The sequence below is a fragment of the Pagrus pagrus genome, assembly GCF_965226575.1.
Source record: "Pagrus pagrus genome assembly, contig: HAP1_SCAFFOLD_133, whole genome shotgun sequence".
Taxonomy (NCBI): domain Eukaryota; kingdom Metazoa; phylum Chordata; class Actinopteri; order Spariformes; family Sparidae; genus Pagrus; species Pagrus pagrus.
Genome location: NW_028175330.1, coordinates 134,692 through 151,568, shown reverse-complemented (window position 1 = coordinate 151,568; position 16,877 = coordinate 134,692). Strand labels below are relative to the sequence as shown.

The window sequence follows — 16,877 nt, the reverse complement described above, 5'->3', positions numbered from 1 at the left end:
TGGTCTGTTTTTCGGAGTAATTTTTTTTTCTGTTTTTCAGAGTAATTTTTTTCTGAGTTTAGAGAGCATTTGAAACAATAGACGCATTCATTCCTTTATTGAAAGCTCGATAATGGAGACAAACATGACCGACTTGTTTAATTGAATCAAGTTTTACTTTGATCTGGGTTTAAGACACTGGGAGATAGTCCTGTCTTTAAGTCATATAGATGGTATTACCATTAGTTTGTCAACTTTACGCAGGCACCTGAGGACGGCGACAGGTCGCCACTCCGAAGGTTCACTTTCATGTTTCGGAATGCCGGCCCTTTTTTGAAAAAAGATCGCCACTCCGAACCTGAAACCCTAACCTTAACCGTAACCCGGTCGGAATGGGGCTTTGCGGTTGTTCAGAAGGAAAGCCCATTCAGATCTGCTAGACACAGTAATGTTTCTCCAGAATCAGTTGGACAGATATGGCAGTTTGGAGGTTCTCGCGGGAGTTCGAAGTATCGCGATAATTCAGAAAAAAAATTACTCCGAAAAACAGAAAAAAATTACCACGAAAAACAGAAAATAAATTACTCTGAAAAACAGGAAAAATAATTAGTCAGAAAAACAGAAAAAAGAAACAAACCAAAAAAAAAATACTCAGAAAAACAGACCAAAAAAAAATTACTCAGAAAAACAGACCAAAAAATAACTTAGTCAAGTGAATGCAATACGCTTCCGTACCATACAGGCCATACAGTCCAATTCTTTCATTGGGTCAGTCCGAGTTCTCAATGGGCCGAATGACACCAATCCGGACGCCCTGGGTTCGGATCAAAAACATTTTATAACTCGGGTCAGACCAACCCTCACCCTAACCCTTGGCTACCGTATTCTAAGATTTGTACAGTATTTGTAAACAACTTATTCTAAGGTTCGAGACAGCAATATTTGATTTTTGATAATAAAAAGCTCTGCGGCTTAAAAAACATGTTTATATATGTTCTTGTATGGTTTATGCTAAAATCTATCCATATTTTTAGGAACTGCAATATCCAGAAATTGACTGGGAGGATTCCCCCCCTGAGACCTCTGACCAGGGGATTCAGGTCCTAACAATTCAAGTGCCTCTGACAGCAACAGGTCTAACAGCACTTCAGGCTGCCATTGATCCACTCGCAGAGTCTACCTGTGATGGCCATGACCTGTACATGCAGACGTTGGACTTCATTCAGCACCACACCTCTACACCAGTTGACTAGACTAGAGAGTGTATGAGTGGGAGAGTGAGAGTGTGTGTGCGTGAGAGTGTGTTATGTTTCTTCCGCATTTTTTCCCTGTTAAAAGGGCCTTTTTTTGGGGCAAGTTTTTCCTCACTCGAATCGAGGGTCGAAGGACAGAGGGTGTCGTCTCTGTACAGATTGTAAAGCCCTCTGAGGCAAACTGTGATTTGTGAATTTGGGCTATACAAATAAAATTTGATTTGATTTGATTTGATTATGTGGCCATGCTCTTTATTAATATCAGAAGATTCACCAATGCCACGGCACAAAGAGTGGCTTTGTCCTCGTGACACTGAACCCCTCTCTGCAAGTTCCCTCTGTCCCCAGGGTGCTCACGTATTTGTCAGCGTTCACATTCACCCTAAGGCTGACACCAGACCTTGACCTTGAGCTGTTTATATCAGCATGCTACTTGGCCTGCATGCCATTAGGAGGATATGTTATGGCTGTGTCAAAGTGGCAGGAGTGCCAGCCGAATCGCCGGACCATGACACCATACACCAGCTTTTTGCTCATACAAGACTGTTTTTTTTTTTTTACATTTCCTTGACTTTTCAAGGCTGTTTTGTCAACACAACCTGATCAATTACCTGTACTGAAACCATATAGAACAAATCTAGTAGAAATTCAGTAGAAATCCAGTAGAAATTTTCCCTCTTTATGGCAACACCATAGGCTGCACGGACATGACGTCAGATTGACTTGTCAGATAGAGATGCTTTTAAGCCTTAGCTTTGGATGAACCACTTCACATTCAGTTTTTCTTTTCTGCATTTTTGAAGTTGTTATTTTTTAGTATGGTTGTGTTCATAATGACAGTAAAGGCAGTTCTCATTTATTGACTTGGGGTCAAAGAAGTTTTCATGTTGAAGATTGTACTTCAAAAAATGAATCTATGGGCAACCTGAGTGCTAGTGAGGCCCCTATTTCGACATCAGTTAGTCTAATGATAGTGGCAGCCAAGGATCAAAGTTTATTTCATCAAATAATTGTAGTGCAAGAGTAAACTCCCCTTTACATTGCTTTTAAAAGTACTACAACCTGCCAGTATTGGGCTTTTGTTTGCAAAAGAAAAGGCCCAGGTAAAATGATTCTGAAGTCATGGGGCTACCTTGGTTTAAAAAAAAAAGTAACAACCAGATATTGTGAGGAGTGCCATTTTCTTTCCTGTCAGCTGAGTTTCTTTAAATTTCAGTTGAACCTGCTGTGTGTGAATTCAGCACTGGCCAGTACAGGTCCAAAGTCACAACACCAAGTATTTTTGCCCGAGAAAATGGTCTTAAACAAGGTCATTGGTCTTCAGTCTTTTGACCCCATCAAACTACTCTCTGGGAAATGAAAATTAAGAGGGAAATGTCCCAGTTTTACTAAGATCAGTTATTATTCTATTCTTTCCCAGACTATTACAATACATATTAAGGGGCAATTAAGGGGTTTTAAAAATTTAAAAGTAATGATTATTTTATATGAATGGCAAGAATGGATGTTCATTAAAAACTTTTTGCAGTGAAAGTGAAAAAAAAATTAAAATTCCAAAAACATTACAGCATCATCACGTCAGTGTCTAATGTTTATAAGTGTGTTTAGTGTTTCTCAAATCACCGTGTGTATTGTTTTGCAAAAAGAGTGAAGCTGACATGCTTATAGTGGTGAAAATATGGGCCGATGTTTTGCTCCATGAGTGTAAGGCTTCAATAATTGTGTAATACTTTTGATTTTAGTGTAGTGTTTTAGAGTAGTTTAGTGCAATAAAGGAAATGTCAGTAAGGCCGGTACTGGTGCACTACCAGCGGTTGCCTCTCTTCCTAGGGGAGTTGGTGCTGTGTGAGGTGTGTTGATTGTATGTGCAAGGGTGACTATATAGTTAGTAATTGGTATATTAGAATAAAATAAAACAAATCAGCTCTATCAAAAATTTATTTTCAACATTATCACAACAGCTCATAAAAACTCTGCTTTAAATAGGGCCTATATAAAATATTAAAATAAAATATATATGTCCTTTTTTTTTTTTAACAAGAAATATGCATCCCTTGTGTCTGTACAGACAGAGACATGAGACAGACTGGCTGTCCTAAAAACTGTTTCAGAGAGCAAGATGTGTTGAATCAATGGCTAGTACAATGGAATTAGATTACATTTTACATTACAACACTAAATTAAAATAAAGGTACGACCCTGAGGATATGAACAAATGAGCATAAAGTTACCTTAACACAAACATGCTAAGAACTTTCACAAGAAGGACCATTATATCAGCCCAAACCCAGTGTCAGATGTTGCAATGCATGCTTCAAGGACTTGTTTAAACTCCTCGTAAGTTGAGAAGCGGCCAGGGATGCGTAGGCACTGGTAACAAGTCGATGATTTTGGGAACTCTCCACGCACAACCTCGACCCTCAGCTTGTCAGGGAGCACCTCCCATCTAGTCCAAAACTTCAGTAGGTCCTTGCGAGACTGTGCTGTTCCTCCAAGTACATAAAAAAAATGTGTTATTTTGTTGCGATATTAAAATACATAACATAATCTTTCATCAACTAACTGCATACAAAATTAAATGAATGAAACCTATAAATTAGTACAATTTACAAATATGGCATACTGGTTTCAATGAACTGCCGAAGGTACAGTCCAATCTTGGCTCTTGTCTCATGGGGATATTCCTCGTTGTCATCGTCAACTGACTCACTAGTTGGCCAGACAATGTTGCCAATCATGACCTAGTTTTAAATTGAAAGATTTCACAAGTTTTACATCTCAGTGCATCTCATGGTGAAGACAGAAATATACAAATATATTAATTATTACCATTACAAATATATATTTATTACCTGTGGGCTGCAGACTGCATTTTTTTCACACAGGAAGACATATTCAGCCACATCCCTTCTTTCCGACAGTGTTGGCCACACTCTTTTAGGCCCTTTCTCATCTGTTTGGTCTGAGAAGACAAGACTGCAAAAAAAAGAACACAAAAAAAACACAATGTACAAAATAAAATGAAGTAGGGCTGTCAAACAATTAAAAAAAATAACTGACTAATTGCAGTACTATGCAATTAATCGCAATAAAAAACATAAGTAAGTTTAGTATCTTGATCTTCATGTAAGGAAAGTGGATTAAAGTGAGCATTCCCTTTTCACGTTAAAAGCCCTTACAGATGTCAGTGCAAGAGTTGTGAGAAGTACTTGAAAATCATACTCAGGGTAGGAATGCAGTGGAGTTAAAGCACAGCTAAAGATACAAATTCAAGTAAATTATAAATCCTCCAAGAAATGACTTATGTACAGTAACTCAATACTTGTAGTAAAGTACTGACCCCTCACTGCTCCTGATGGGCTGTGGCTAGCGCCTTGCATGGCAGCTTCCGCCATCAGTGTGTAAATGTGTGTGTGAATGGGTGAATGCAATGTATGATGTAAAGCGCTATATAAATACAGACCATTTACTTTACATCACTGGTCAGTGCCTAGGGTGGTGTTAAAAGAGACAAAATAAACAGTCCTGTTTCTGACTGGCATTTAACACCATAACTGAAAAAGCACCAAGGTTAGCTAAACTCATGTTTAAACAGATGTGTATGTGCATCTCTATCTCCTCAGCCCTCCTTCTCTGTTGCTGCATGCGTGGCAACACAGACAGGCTCTACCAAAGTCACATGATGCGTTTAATCATGCCTTAATTTTTCTTGAACGCGTTACGGTTTCCAGATTATTCACGCGTTATTACGCTAAAGCAGAAGTGTGATTGGGTCATTTGTGCTAACTTCCTGTCAGTGGCTGGAGTTAACAACTCGTGTGGTTGCACTAATTAACTAAACCAGACACCGGGGTGCCGGAGAGCAGCCGTCCATATATGGGAAGACAAATTTCGAACAGCTGTACAAAAAGTCAGTCCTACCACACGTTTTACCAACTTATTGAAGTGATATTCGATTGTATAGTAATATGACTGTGACCGTCTGGGTTTTTTGTAGCCTGTAGTGACCATATACTGTATTTACAAGAGAGTGGAGGTGGGGTCTGCCATGATTGGATCTGGCAGAGACCTTTCCCCCTTAACTGATCCCAACACTGAAATTTACAGATGTTTCTTTGAATATTGCTTTACAGGGTGGGAAAATGCCTTGAAATTTCAGATGAATGTAGATCCAGAGTTAGCTGATGTTAGATGATATAGGCCTACAAGTATTAGTGTATGCAAAAAAGTTTCAACTTGATCAAATTGTCCCATTACTGCATGCTGCAACAGTCGCTGATGAAGAAATTTTCTGTTTTGACTTGTCAGTCGTGGCAGGTCCCACGTCGGTTAGGCCATTGACACCATCCCTCTCGTCCTCAGATAGCTCCCTGTTGGTATCCAGCTGTGGGGGAGAAAATAGTGCCCTATTGTCAGTCCATTGTTTTAACCACACACCCTAAAAAGTTAAACAAAGAGACTTAACTTCTTGCCATCTGGATTGTGTTCCTTTGATCTATATCAGGGCAATCCTCAAGTGCCAATACTGCTGTCTCCAACTGTCCCCCTAAGAGCACATGTACAACAGCAGGACTGATCCCTGCCAAACCTGGGCCACCATGTATGAATGAGTGTCCAACCATTCTGCCTGCCATCAGGAAAAGGTCGGAATCAATGAGAGTCTAAGAGGTACAAGGTGATCCTTCTGTCCCTCAAACAGTCTTGTCACATCAGCATTGCCTGTGTGATAATCATGAAACAAGAGTTGCTATAACAGTTAAAGGGAATGGCATACATGAAAAAACAAATCAGCTACAGATTGCATTTTAATAATCTCTTCCTTTGACCAAACTGATGAAAATGAGACACAATACACTTGATAAACAGATTTCTTAGGGTGTGACAGTGTTACACATTTGCCAAGAAAGCAGTCTGAAAACAGATGAAAAAGATGAGATGGAATCTCAATAGAAAGAAGCCTCTCAATGTCATACTGTTCCTACCTAAAACAACAACTTTGTTTTTTTATAAGTCATTTGTCACTTTGAAAAATAAAAAACCCACAGTACAACAACAACAACAACAGGAAAAAAAAACATACCAAAGTTAATGTGGAATCCAGACTGCAAAGTATGCATAGCAAAGCTGATGAAGTACCGACTTACACCATCACCGATGGCTGAGTCACCTAAAGCAAGAAGAATAATCTTTATTAGCTCACAAACAGTATGGTTGTCTTTTACTTTGCAGGAGTTGGAACCAATCACTATGAAAAGGGCATCTTTGTCAAGCTTATATTGTCATAGGCTCATTTTTATTAAAAAATAAATAAATATTGCAACCTTCAAGCACACAGTGAAGTGGAGAGGCCCATTTAGTTCTCTGGGTTTTGTAGAATCTGATAACTGCCTTTTCTCTGTCTTCAACATCCGACTGCATGTCCATTGTGACATGAAGAGGTATCTCCAGCTGTTGCTCCATCAAGATACGTCTTCTGAAGAGTGTTGATGCAGCTGAAGCATTCATGATTTGCTTCCACTCTATGAAATACAAAAAATCATAAATAGTTGAGAAAAAATTAAGTGTGATATTAAAATTTTAGAAAGGTATGTTCACTGCCCCTTGGAGCACCTTGGAGAGTGCTGCTGCAGATAATCTTCATACAACTTTATGAATGGTTAAGACGATTGTTAAAAAAAGATTTAACTCATATTCTTGAGAGGACATGGATCAGGTTTAGATACTTTCAACAACTGAGAACCCTGCTGAGTTTACCTATTATTCCATGACTACACAAACCTTTTTGGAAGAGAAACAAAGTTGTAAATATAAGATAAACAAAAACAAAGCCCCACAATGTCTGTGTGATGTGCAGCTGCATGCACAGCGAACTGACGGGAGTAGACGCGAAAATATGCAGTGAGTTTTTGGTGTATTTGTGGATAATTGGTCTCAGAACCACATCTACATCTGGAGAAAAGCTGCTCCAGTGCCAATTATTGATTTTATCAACAAGAATAGCATCTGAACATCTGTATGGTTCTATTAATGAACACGGGTGACTCTTACAGTGTTTGTTATCCACAGCTGTTTATACTGTAGAACTGATGTGTTGAAAGGTCTGCAGCCTCAGAGTTGCTGCACAGAGCAAAGTGCCATTACTCACAGTCGTTCTATGTTTTCATTTTTCATGAATGAAATGTCGGGTTAGCAGCTCATCATTCAAATTGATTTTTGATTAAAGTAACTTGTGTTTTATTCTTGAAACACATTGCTTGGAAAATGCATTATAATAGCAATCAGCCAAAGTGATAGATACTCATATTTCCACCATTAAAATAGCAACAGTGGATTTGTACACATCCTAAAGGCACTTGCGCCACGTGCTATAGATGGTTACAATAGGGCCCTTTGTCCAGTGAAATGATGATCTTTCGATGTTAGAGGGCTCAGGGGCAAATTGACAGTGCTCACACATTGGCCCCACTCTGTTCATTGTGTAATTAAAAGCAATTCATGTCAGAAAGTAGCTGAAGACACAGGTCTTGTATGAGAAACAGGGGAATTTAAGATGACAACCAAACACAGTATAACAACTAGTATATTGTGGCAGCATAAAAGTCAAAATTGTTTGTGAGATCTGTTTTTTAAGAAATGATTCTGACTGGCACCTGGGGCAGAGTGACGAGCAACAGCAGTTGAAGGTCCGGCCATTTCATTGAAACCACTGGTGCTCTGTTCGGATCGGCTGGAACCTGGCTGCATGACACCTGTTGTGCCTGAATTCCCATCTCTGGCATCATTATCAAGAAATGGCATGATGTCTGATGAAAATCTAAACATTTTCAGATATACCATGAGGACCTCATGTGTAATAGCAATCATCAAAACATCACATTGGTGAAATATAAGGAATGTGTAGGGGTAACTGAACCCATCTCCGCAGGAGCTGGCATGGTATTCTATGTCCTCTCTGGGGACATCTTGTCCACATATTGGGCATGTTTCCTGAATATGTAAAAAAGCAAATGATCATAAAATTAAATCTAAGTAAGGGTTAAATACAATAAATAAACATTTTAATATCATTTCAAAAGAAATTATGAGTTAGCATGGTTAGCACAGTTAATGTGTAAAAGTGATGAAATGATCTTTGGGAAACTCAACTGTAGCTATGGCATCTTTTCCATGTATGCTGTCAATTTCAGAGTCATCACTGATCTGTGAATTGACAAAAGAAATGAATGAGGTAGGAGGCTTGGTTTATTTATCTTTTCTAAAGTGCCAGTTAAAAGATAATCTACAAAACTTCATTATAAGGCTGAACACTTCTGACAAAAAATAACAATAGGTATTCACTGTTTTCTTTATTTTTTCCACGGTTAGCCAGGATGTAGAAATGCAGGCTTTTGTTTTTTAATTAAATTAAGTTTTATTTCTTGATTTCAATATCAACTTTTTCCATTTTTTATTTTCTTTATTTCTCTGTTCTTCGTTTTTCTTTTGCTGATTTAGTCTAACTACACAGATAGCTGTGTTATTGATAGCTGTCAGGCGGTTTCAAATCATTCAGATGCTGAAAAAATAGGGGACAATGGTGGGTACTGGGCAGATCATTTAAACCCTGTAAGTGGTGAGAGATCTGACTTATTTAAGTAAATCCTGATGCCCAGTCAGGTCAAGGTGTGGGTAACTTGGAGGCAAGATTAGGTAACTAACCATTGAATACAAGAACATCTCACAAGACCGGCTAGTTTTGAGATGCTGGGACACAGTTGTCTTGCCATTACAATATTGTCCTCGGACTCAAACTCAGACCTATACTCTTTCCCATTTTTCCTGCTGTCAACCCATCGACACCAATAATTGTGTAAACTTGTCCTCAAGTAGCTATACTGTAACATCACTAAGTATTAAGTACAACTAATAATGTAAAACTAAAAATACATTCACATATTACTTTTTTTTTTTTTTTTTTTTTTTTATTATCTTTTTCTTTCAATTAACAAACAAACAACAAAAAACATAATACAAAATAATCAGACATTGTAATAAAGTAAAAATAAATAAATAAGAAAATAACAATTACTAATTCAAATAATTACATAAGGTTTCATTCAGAGGATGCATTTTCATAAATATATGCACTAGGTACCATAACAACAAACACATGTGTACTTACTTACAATTGCTTATGCCTGTATTCAAAAGCGAAGGCAATGTCTAATTCATTACAAGTATACAAGACAAGCAAGACAGAATGTATATATAATATCTATGAGAAACATAATTTCCAAATCATGAGATGCCATTTGCCACATACCTCACCCATTTTTCCCATTTTTCTTCAAAGATATAAACTTGATTTCTAATTCTCATTGTTATTCTTTCCATTACATATATCTCATTAACAAGATCTTTCCATTTGAAATTACTTAAATTATCATCTTTTAACCAATTTCTTGTAATTTGTTTAATTAATGCTACTCTTATTATTAAAAATAAATATATATCTTTTTTCCTGATGTTTTCTGGAAGTTTTCCAAGTAATAAAATTAATGGATTTTTATTCACAGAGATGCCAAAAATATTTGACAGTTCTCTAACAGAATCTTCCCAAAAAACACCTAATATTTTACATGACCAAAATACATGACTGTGGTGTGCTATTTGCTCCCCGCATTTCCTCCAACAGCTTGAGTTTACATTACTTCTATATTTACTTTGAATTTGGGGTGTCCTAAAATATCGATTTATAATCTTCCATGCAAATTCTTTCCAGTAGTTTGAGTTAGTTGTTTCATGAATGTTTTTACACATTTGTTCCCAATCTACTGGTGAGATATTACAGGGAATTTCATTTTCCCATTTGTTTTTTACATTAAGATCCATTTGTTTATCTTGATTATTTGCTTGTATTATTTTAACCAATTTAGTTAAAAGTTTTGTTTCAGTACCACAATCATATATCTTAAGCATGCATTTAATAAGGGGGTTTACTTCTTGAATAGATTTCTTTTTTACAACATCAAAAACATAGCTTCTCACTTGGAAGAATCGAAATAAATGAGACTTTGGTAAACTATATTGCAACGACAGCTGTTCAAAAGATTTCATTTCTTTATCCCTAAACATTTGTCCAAATTTACATAAACCTTTGGATGCCCATGTGTTAAACGTTTGGTCCATTCTATTAGGAAAGAAGTCTGGATCACTCCCTATTTCTTTCAAAAAAATTACATCTTCCTTTAATTTTAAATTGCGGCAGAACATATTACTTTTTAATTTAGTTCTTACCACTTCCGCTTCGCAGTCCTTTATGTGGAGAGCCAGGAACTGTAGTGGCATCATAATACCGCACTTTTTGCACGAGGACTTAGGCATCTTTGCAAATTCCTGGGAATCGTACGGGAGTGGAGTACTATCGATGTCCTCTTGTAAAGGGAGGATGTATAAGATGTGTCTCCCGTTGTTCGACACATTTTTGAGGAGCTGTGCATTGTAGCCCTCGTCTTCTGTCGCCACAACAGTAAGCTTTCTCTGTCCATGACCTCCTAAAAAAAAGAAATACAAATCTTACTTCAGTTAGATTACACAACGTTGGCCTGACAGTTAATGCAGGTGTTTCATGTCTTGCACTATGTTTACACATGGCCATCTATTTTCATAAACGGAGACATTTCCCTTCATTTGCACCCTTCATTTACATGCAAACGGACGCCTATGAAAACGATTCTTTCCAAAAACTCCAGCCAGAGTGGAGACTTGGCCTCATTAGGCGTCAGAACTTGCATCTGTGCCACCTGGCTAATGTGGGCTTGAGCTTCTCGTTACACTGGTACATACAGTCTTTGGCATGCTCTTGATGTCATATATACACGAGCTAGTGTGTAAAAAAAAAAACTTTTCTGTAAACAGACAGGTGTGCATGATGTTATTTTTAAAAACGGAGAGGGTGAAATGTCCGTTTATGAAAATAGCCGGCCACGTGTAAACGCAGTGTTGATGTAGCTGTGGTGTACCCTGTTATTCAGCAATGACATTAATTTTGGAATAAGAGTAGATATGAACATGGACAGATATTTATAATTTTGTCATGACACTATATAAAACTGTGATATGGCTATATATGGTTAAATTATTAGCCAATACAGCTTGGTAGGTGAAATGGCACTCGGATGCCGCCCAAGCCGAGTGAGTACTCGAGTACTCTGATATCGGCTACAGCCCTAATAAATTCATTCAGTGTATTAAAAACTCCAACAGGTTTCCTTTGCCTTTCTCCCTTACCTGATGCTTTGTAGCAAAGTCAGCCTCCAGACAGCTGCTTCAACTTGGGGTAGTGTTCTTCAAGTTGACTGACCATCTAAATAAAGGTGTAACATGAAAAACACTGTGATCCTTACTGTTAGGGTAAAATCAAACATGGCACACTTGTGAGGTCTTCTTTATTTATAATTCATCTGTCTACATGGCCCCACTATTTTTACAAAAGCCTTTTCTTTTCATTTCACACAAATCTGATTTAATCAGCTTGTACTCAGCAATCCTTTTTTAAAAAATAAAATCAAGCTTAATATCAAATTTACCTTGATGCATTTATTTCTTTCAACTCATTACACTACAAAAAACTATCTTATGTCTCTCACCATGAAACACACTCTTGTTGTGTGTGTCTGCGTGTGTGGTGGGAGGGAGGGGGGTTGACAGAGGTGAAAAGAGCAACTTAAGAGTGTGTCGTCTTGAAATGTCCGACCAAGTCGCGGACTTTACTTTCACTTCCGTCAGCTTACTACGACATGTAGCCTACGAGGTGCAAGTGGCTGCTCCTCCTGCTCCCTCCACCTAGCTGGTGGAGAGTGCTCAAATTTTGGCAAGTACGATTACAGGCTGTAGGTGGAGCCAGAGGAGTAGGATTTTGTCCTAAATTACTCATTTAACTGCTTACTATCAGAATATAGTGTCAGTTCCAGCAAATATGAATAATTTTACCTAGTGACGCTTTAATGCAATAGTAGATTAGTCATAGATTTATCGTTGCACCCTACTCCTGACCCATCAGCAGAAGAACATTAAATTGAGAGTACCTCGTTGTGGCAAGAGTTGTCTGCCACACAGACTGTTCTTTTTCCCAGGCCTGCCTCCAGGAGACGGATTTCTTCAGAGGACTTTGGTGTCCGTTCACCAGGGCCCGACATCAAGAAAAACTGGAGCCTGATATACTTCTTGTTTATTGTCTGGGAAATTTTTGTTAGTGCTGCAGGCCGTTTTTTGCTCCTAACTGTTTCCCGCCGAAAAAATCCTGGAAATGATCTACAAAGGGAAAAACAACATTTACTTTCACGTCGAACATTACAATGATCTTCACAAATGTACACTGCATTAAAAAAAATCAATATAGACTTTAAATAAATGTAATATCCAGCTGAAGTGAAACGGGGTTACACAACAATAATGACAGGTTGAGGTGAGGTGAGGTGTTCTGTGGTCATCTGTCATAATGTTGGGCCTTCATCAGATATTGCAGACAAAGGAGAGGCCTGTAAGGAACCCAGAAGCCTTACTACAAGGCACTCCTAAACCAGCATGAGTTTTCAAGAACAAAGGAACTGGGCCAACGCCCAAAGGTCTGGCAAACTGTACGTCGAGGTACAGTCCGTCCCCAAACTTTAATCCGCTCCTGATTGGGCCAAAGTTGCCGCAGGCCATAAAAGTACGGCCAGATGACCCTGACGTCACTCAGGGCATAAAGGTCGGGGAGCCCCACTACCCATTGTTTTTTCCCAGGTAACGTGATGCTGTGAAGAAGCTCTGGCTTTATTCAGTAGTTGCCAAAAGGGTGTAAATTTGGTGAGACGTTTCAGTTTGCTTGACCTAGGCTACAGTTCTTAACTCGCTGGACGAGACAGAGACTGTTTTTTTTCCTTTTTGTTAGAATATTCTGTATTACTTTTTGGATCCAAAGAGGAACGCTGCGCAACCCAGCCATTCCTCATCGCCTGCAGAAGGAAGAACATTTTTCTTCAGAAGGAGACGGAACCAGTCCTACCTATGTTATAACTGTGCTGATTGTATGTGTTATTGCGCTCCCGAAGGAGCTTATGTGCGCTGATCCACTCGCTGGATAGCTGCGTAATCTTGCCACCGTGTGATCACTGTACGTCGTACTTTCTCTCTGATCAGTGGACAATAAGCGAACCTCGGTCCGCTTGCCGACCCCCGATTTAGGGAGAAACGACTGTGTGCATTTCACGGCTGTCGTGTTATTCGTTGTTGTCTGATAAGCGCCGACTTATCTTCTTTCCCTCTTACTAACCTCCACACACACACATATCTACACCTACACACATGTCCGAGTGTCGTGATCTTATGAATAACGTGGTGTAAACCTACGGGTAGTAACCTCGCTATAGCATAAGAGACGCGTGTCTCGTAGTATTCCCATTCATAATTTTAGAGGCAGACGCCTCTTGGTAGCGCGGCTACCTCTCTGGAGACAGTGTGTCATTTTCCCTCTAAATTCATCTTGTGTGCAATCAAAGTGCATATAAGGCCAGTGGTGGTGTAACTATCGCCACTGTTTCAAAATCCCGCGCTCTTGTTGGAGCGACTACCTTCGGCTGACGTTTCAGTCCGCCATTTTTGAATTCTAGGTATATGATTCAGCAAAATCAATATCACCCTTGTGAATTCGTGTCCGTGCGTGGTTTCACCAAACCACGTTCCGGCCATTTTGGTAGTTTTATGAACGCAATTTCCCCAAATCACGTTCCGGCCATTTTGTAGTCCTACGAACGTGACTTCAGCTACGTCACGTCCGTAAATTTGTAGTCCGACCTCCGGTTCGGCCATTTTTGTAGTTTTCCAAAGACCCACTGTCGCCCATTGTTCACACACACATACACACACACACACACACACATACAGGTCTACATCCCTTCCTATATCTGTGCTTGCTTATTTTTGCTTTATAGATGTGCTAGTTGTAGTAAGCGACTGTTGTTTGTTAAAGTGAGTGGTTGGTGGATTGAGTACAAGCTTTAATAAATACTGTTGATTATAATTGAGCATTTTCCTGTGATTATTGTGCACAATTTTATATTGTAATAACAGCTGGTTGAGAAGTCCAGTGTTCGGATTTACGCCTTCTATTTCCCTCATTATTGATATTCCTGTGATATTAACAATTTGTGATAAATATTCAGGCATTGAGACTAAAAGCATATCAATTGATTATTGATCCCTGCTTCCAGGGTGGTGCTCCGTTGATTATTAATGAATAGTGATAACACACATTTCATTAATTAACATTAATAACTTTATTAATAATCAATAATCAATTAATATTCCCATTGAATTTCAACAATGTTTAACATTCAGTTCTCATTAAAACACACAAAAGTCAATTATAATTTATTGTCCATTTTGATTTAAGCTCTACAGGTTCAGACTAACTTGTTTTCAGTGTAACATTGTATATTAATTAACCATCAAAATGAGTTAGGCCTAATGATCATATCAACGGTCGTAGTAAACCTACAAATGTACCGTCTTAGTTTTTAAATCATTATTTGTGGAAAAGTCCGTGCGAGTCCTATAAAAATTTAATTACTCATTCTTTAATCCACAAGTATAGTATTCATAAAAAAACTTCAATGCCGATCGCTCGTCCTCATAACCCCGAAGCATGATGGGAGGCCCAAGAGCATCATGGGGCGTGACTCAACTGAGCATGCTCTATGGGCCCCATAACGCGGAAGTAAACCCGGAAGTCAGAAACATTTTCGGCCCATGCGTCAGGCGAGCAACATCCATTGAAATCAATGGCGGCCCCTCGGAAATTCGGAATGACGGTCCTTCGAAATGGGGGTCACCCCCCGTAGCGGCCACTACCTTTGCATATCAGCCTGCACTGTTGGCTGAGGACGGACAGCAGGGGCAGGTGCAGGGGCAGGTGGCTGTTGTCTGATTAATGCCACTAGCGAATGGGCGACATCTGCAATCATCTGCAAGAAAAACGGTGAAATCTGCCTTTATAGCATTTTCACAAATAGAATAAAGGTTTCACAGATCAGAAACTGTATTAGAATGAATGTTTAGCCTCTTTAGGATAATCTAGGCCAGATTTGAGAAGTCTAGGTACAGTGGTTTTTGACCTGGACCAGGTCTAATGTGGTCTATATGATGAGAAAACGGTGAAATCTGCCTTAATTGCATTTTCACAAAGGTTTCACAGATCAGAAACTGTGTCTGAATGAATCTTCAGGGCCTGTAGATTAATCTAGTCCAGATTTGAGAAGTCTGGGTACAGTGGTTTTTGATGTGGACCTGGTCTAATGAGGTCTGTAGGTAATGTTATCAAACAAAAACAGTGAAATCTCCCCTTTAGCATTTTCACAAATAAAATAAACGTTTCACAAATACAACTGCGGCTGTAAGGCAAAGTTAATGTCACACCTAAAATGTCTAAAATGTTTTCTTCAAGAAGTGTCACAAAAAACAGACAGTGTACAAACAGTAGCACTGCACGTTACCTTAATTTCCTCTTAACTTTCCCCTTAGTGCCGAATCGGAGGCTTACTTCTGCGTCGTCTGATCACCCCTCCCCTCCCGTCGGACCGACGGCGGGAGGGCGTCGTCCCGAGTCCCGAAGAAAGTAACGACTTCGGGTAACGTAACATAAGCGAAGAGGAAAACACAACGTTGGTGAGGGTTTTAAACCCTCCATTTCTCAGTTATGACTGCTGAATCGTCAGCGATACGTGTGTTAGCCCACATGCTAACCCGTTAGCATTACAGCTACAGTCGGTCCTTCTGCTCTTCACATGGTTGTTATCCTAATGTTAATTCATACAACACAATAACTTGAAAAGTTGCTCACCTCTCTGTTGCCAGCCCCCGCCATGGCCTCCAGCTCCCTCTTCTTTCACTTGAACTTCTCTCCTTCTCTCCCTCCTCAGTTCTTATCGTCCTCTTCGTCCTCGCTCCCTGCCGTCAGTCTTCTGCTTCTGGACTGGTCCTCCACGGCTCCTGCCGTGAACTCTGCGCTGTGTCACCGCATTGGTGGAGAAGTCTGTCAATCTCGTGTGGCCGATCGACAGGACGACATGTCATTGGACTATATGCTTACTTCAGCAACCAATAGGCTGAGAAGGCTGGTACCAACTCCCGCCTCCCGTCTTCAGAGTTTCAAAACTTTTTCACGGAGTTTCAAAACTTAGTTTCAGAGAGAATACTGACAAATCTGAAACTCTGAAAGTGTGTTGTTGAAACACTGTAAAAACAGTGCTGTAGTTGTAAAGAAGTAAAAGAAAAAGACAAAGATTTGGAATTAATTTTCAAATACAAAATAATGTTTTCAGACAATTGAATTTTTTTTCCCAGCCTGCCTAAACACTATTTACGCCTTCAAAATTTTCAAATCAGAGATTCGCCCTTTCAAAACTCAGGTTTCAACATCTCAGCACTTTTTTCTAAATATATTCACACCAGTTTTCAGATCTCCATCTACAAGGTTTCAGAACTGGATAACAAAATTATACTGTGGGAGAATAGTGCCAAATTTTAAACTCTGAACGTGTGTTTTTGAAACACTGTAAAAACAGTGCTGTAGTTGTGAAGAAGAAACAGAAAAAAAACAAAGAAACGTTGTAGAGATTTGGAATG

General features: G+C 39.1%; 1 protein-coding gene across 6 annotated transcripts; it reads right to left on the bottom strand.

Annotated features, from left to right (window-relative positions):
- Positions 1–3,162: 3,162 nt before the first annotated feature.
- On the bottom strand, positions 3,163–16,199 carry LOC311254014 (uncharacterized protein). 6 transcript variants are annotated; one of them, XM_084384444.1, is made up of 13 exons: positions 16,093–16,199; positions 15,105–15,217; positions 12,299–12,524; positions 11,502–11,577; positions 10,509–10,765; positions 8,379–8,432; positions 7,883–8,219; positions 6,554–6,751; positions 6,313–6,399; positions 5,490–5,859; positions 4,085–4,208; positions 3,856–3,973; positions 3,164–3,721 (listed from the first exon to the last, which is right to left on the bottom strand). In XM_084384444.1, the coding sequence occupies exons 5-10, from the start codon at positions 10,593–10,595 to the stop codon at positions 5,693–5,695; spliced, it is 930 nt and encodes a 309-aa protein (XP_084240570.1). In that variant the 5' UTR covers positions 10,596–10,765; positions 11,502–11,577; positions 12,299–12,524; positions 15,105–15,217; positions 16,093–16,199; the 3' UTR covers positions 3,164–3,721; positions 3,856–3,973; positions 4,085–4,208; positions 5,490–5,692. The 6 variants fall into 6 exon arrangements, 5 of the variants coding, with proteins under 5 accessions (XP_084240571.1, XP_084240570.1, XP_084240573.1 ...); XM_084384447.1 differs by lacking the exon at positions 15,105–15,217 and having other exon boundaries at positions 7,883–8,046; positions 8,146–8,219; XM_084384445.1 differs by lacking the exon at positions 15,105–15,217 and having other exon boundaries at positions 3,163–3,715.
- Positions 16,200–16,877: the final 678 nt, after the last annotated feature.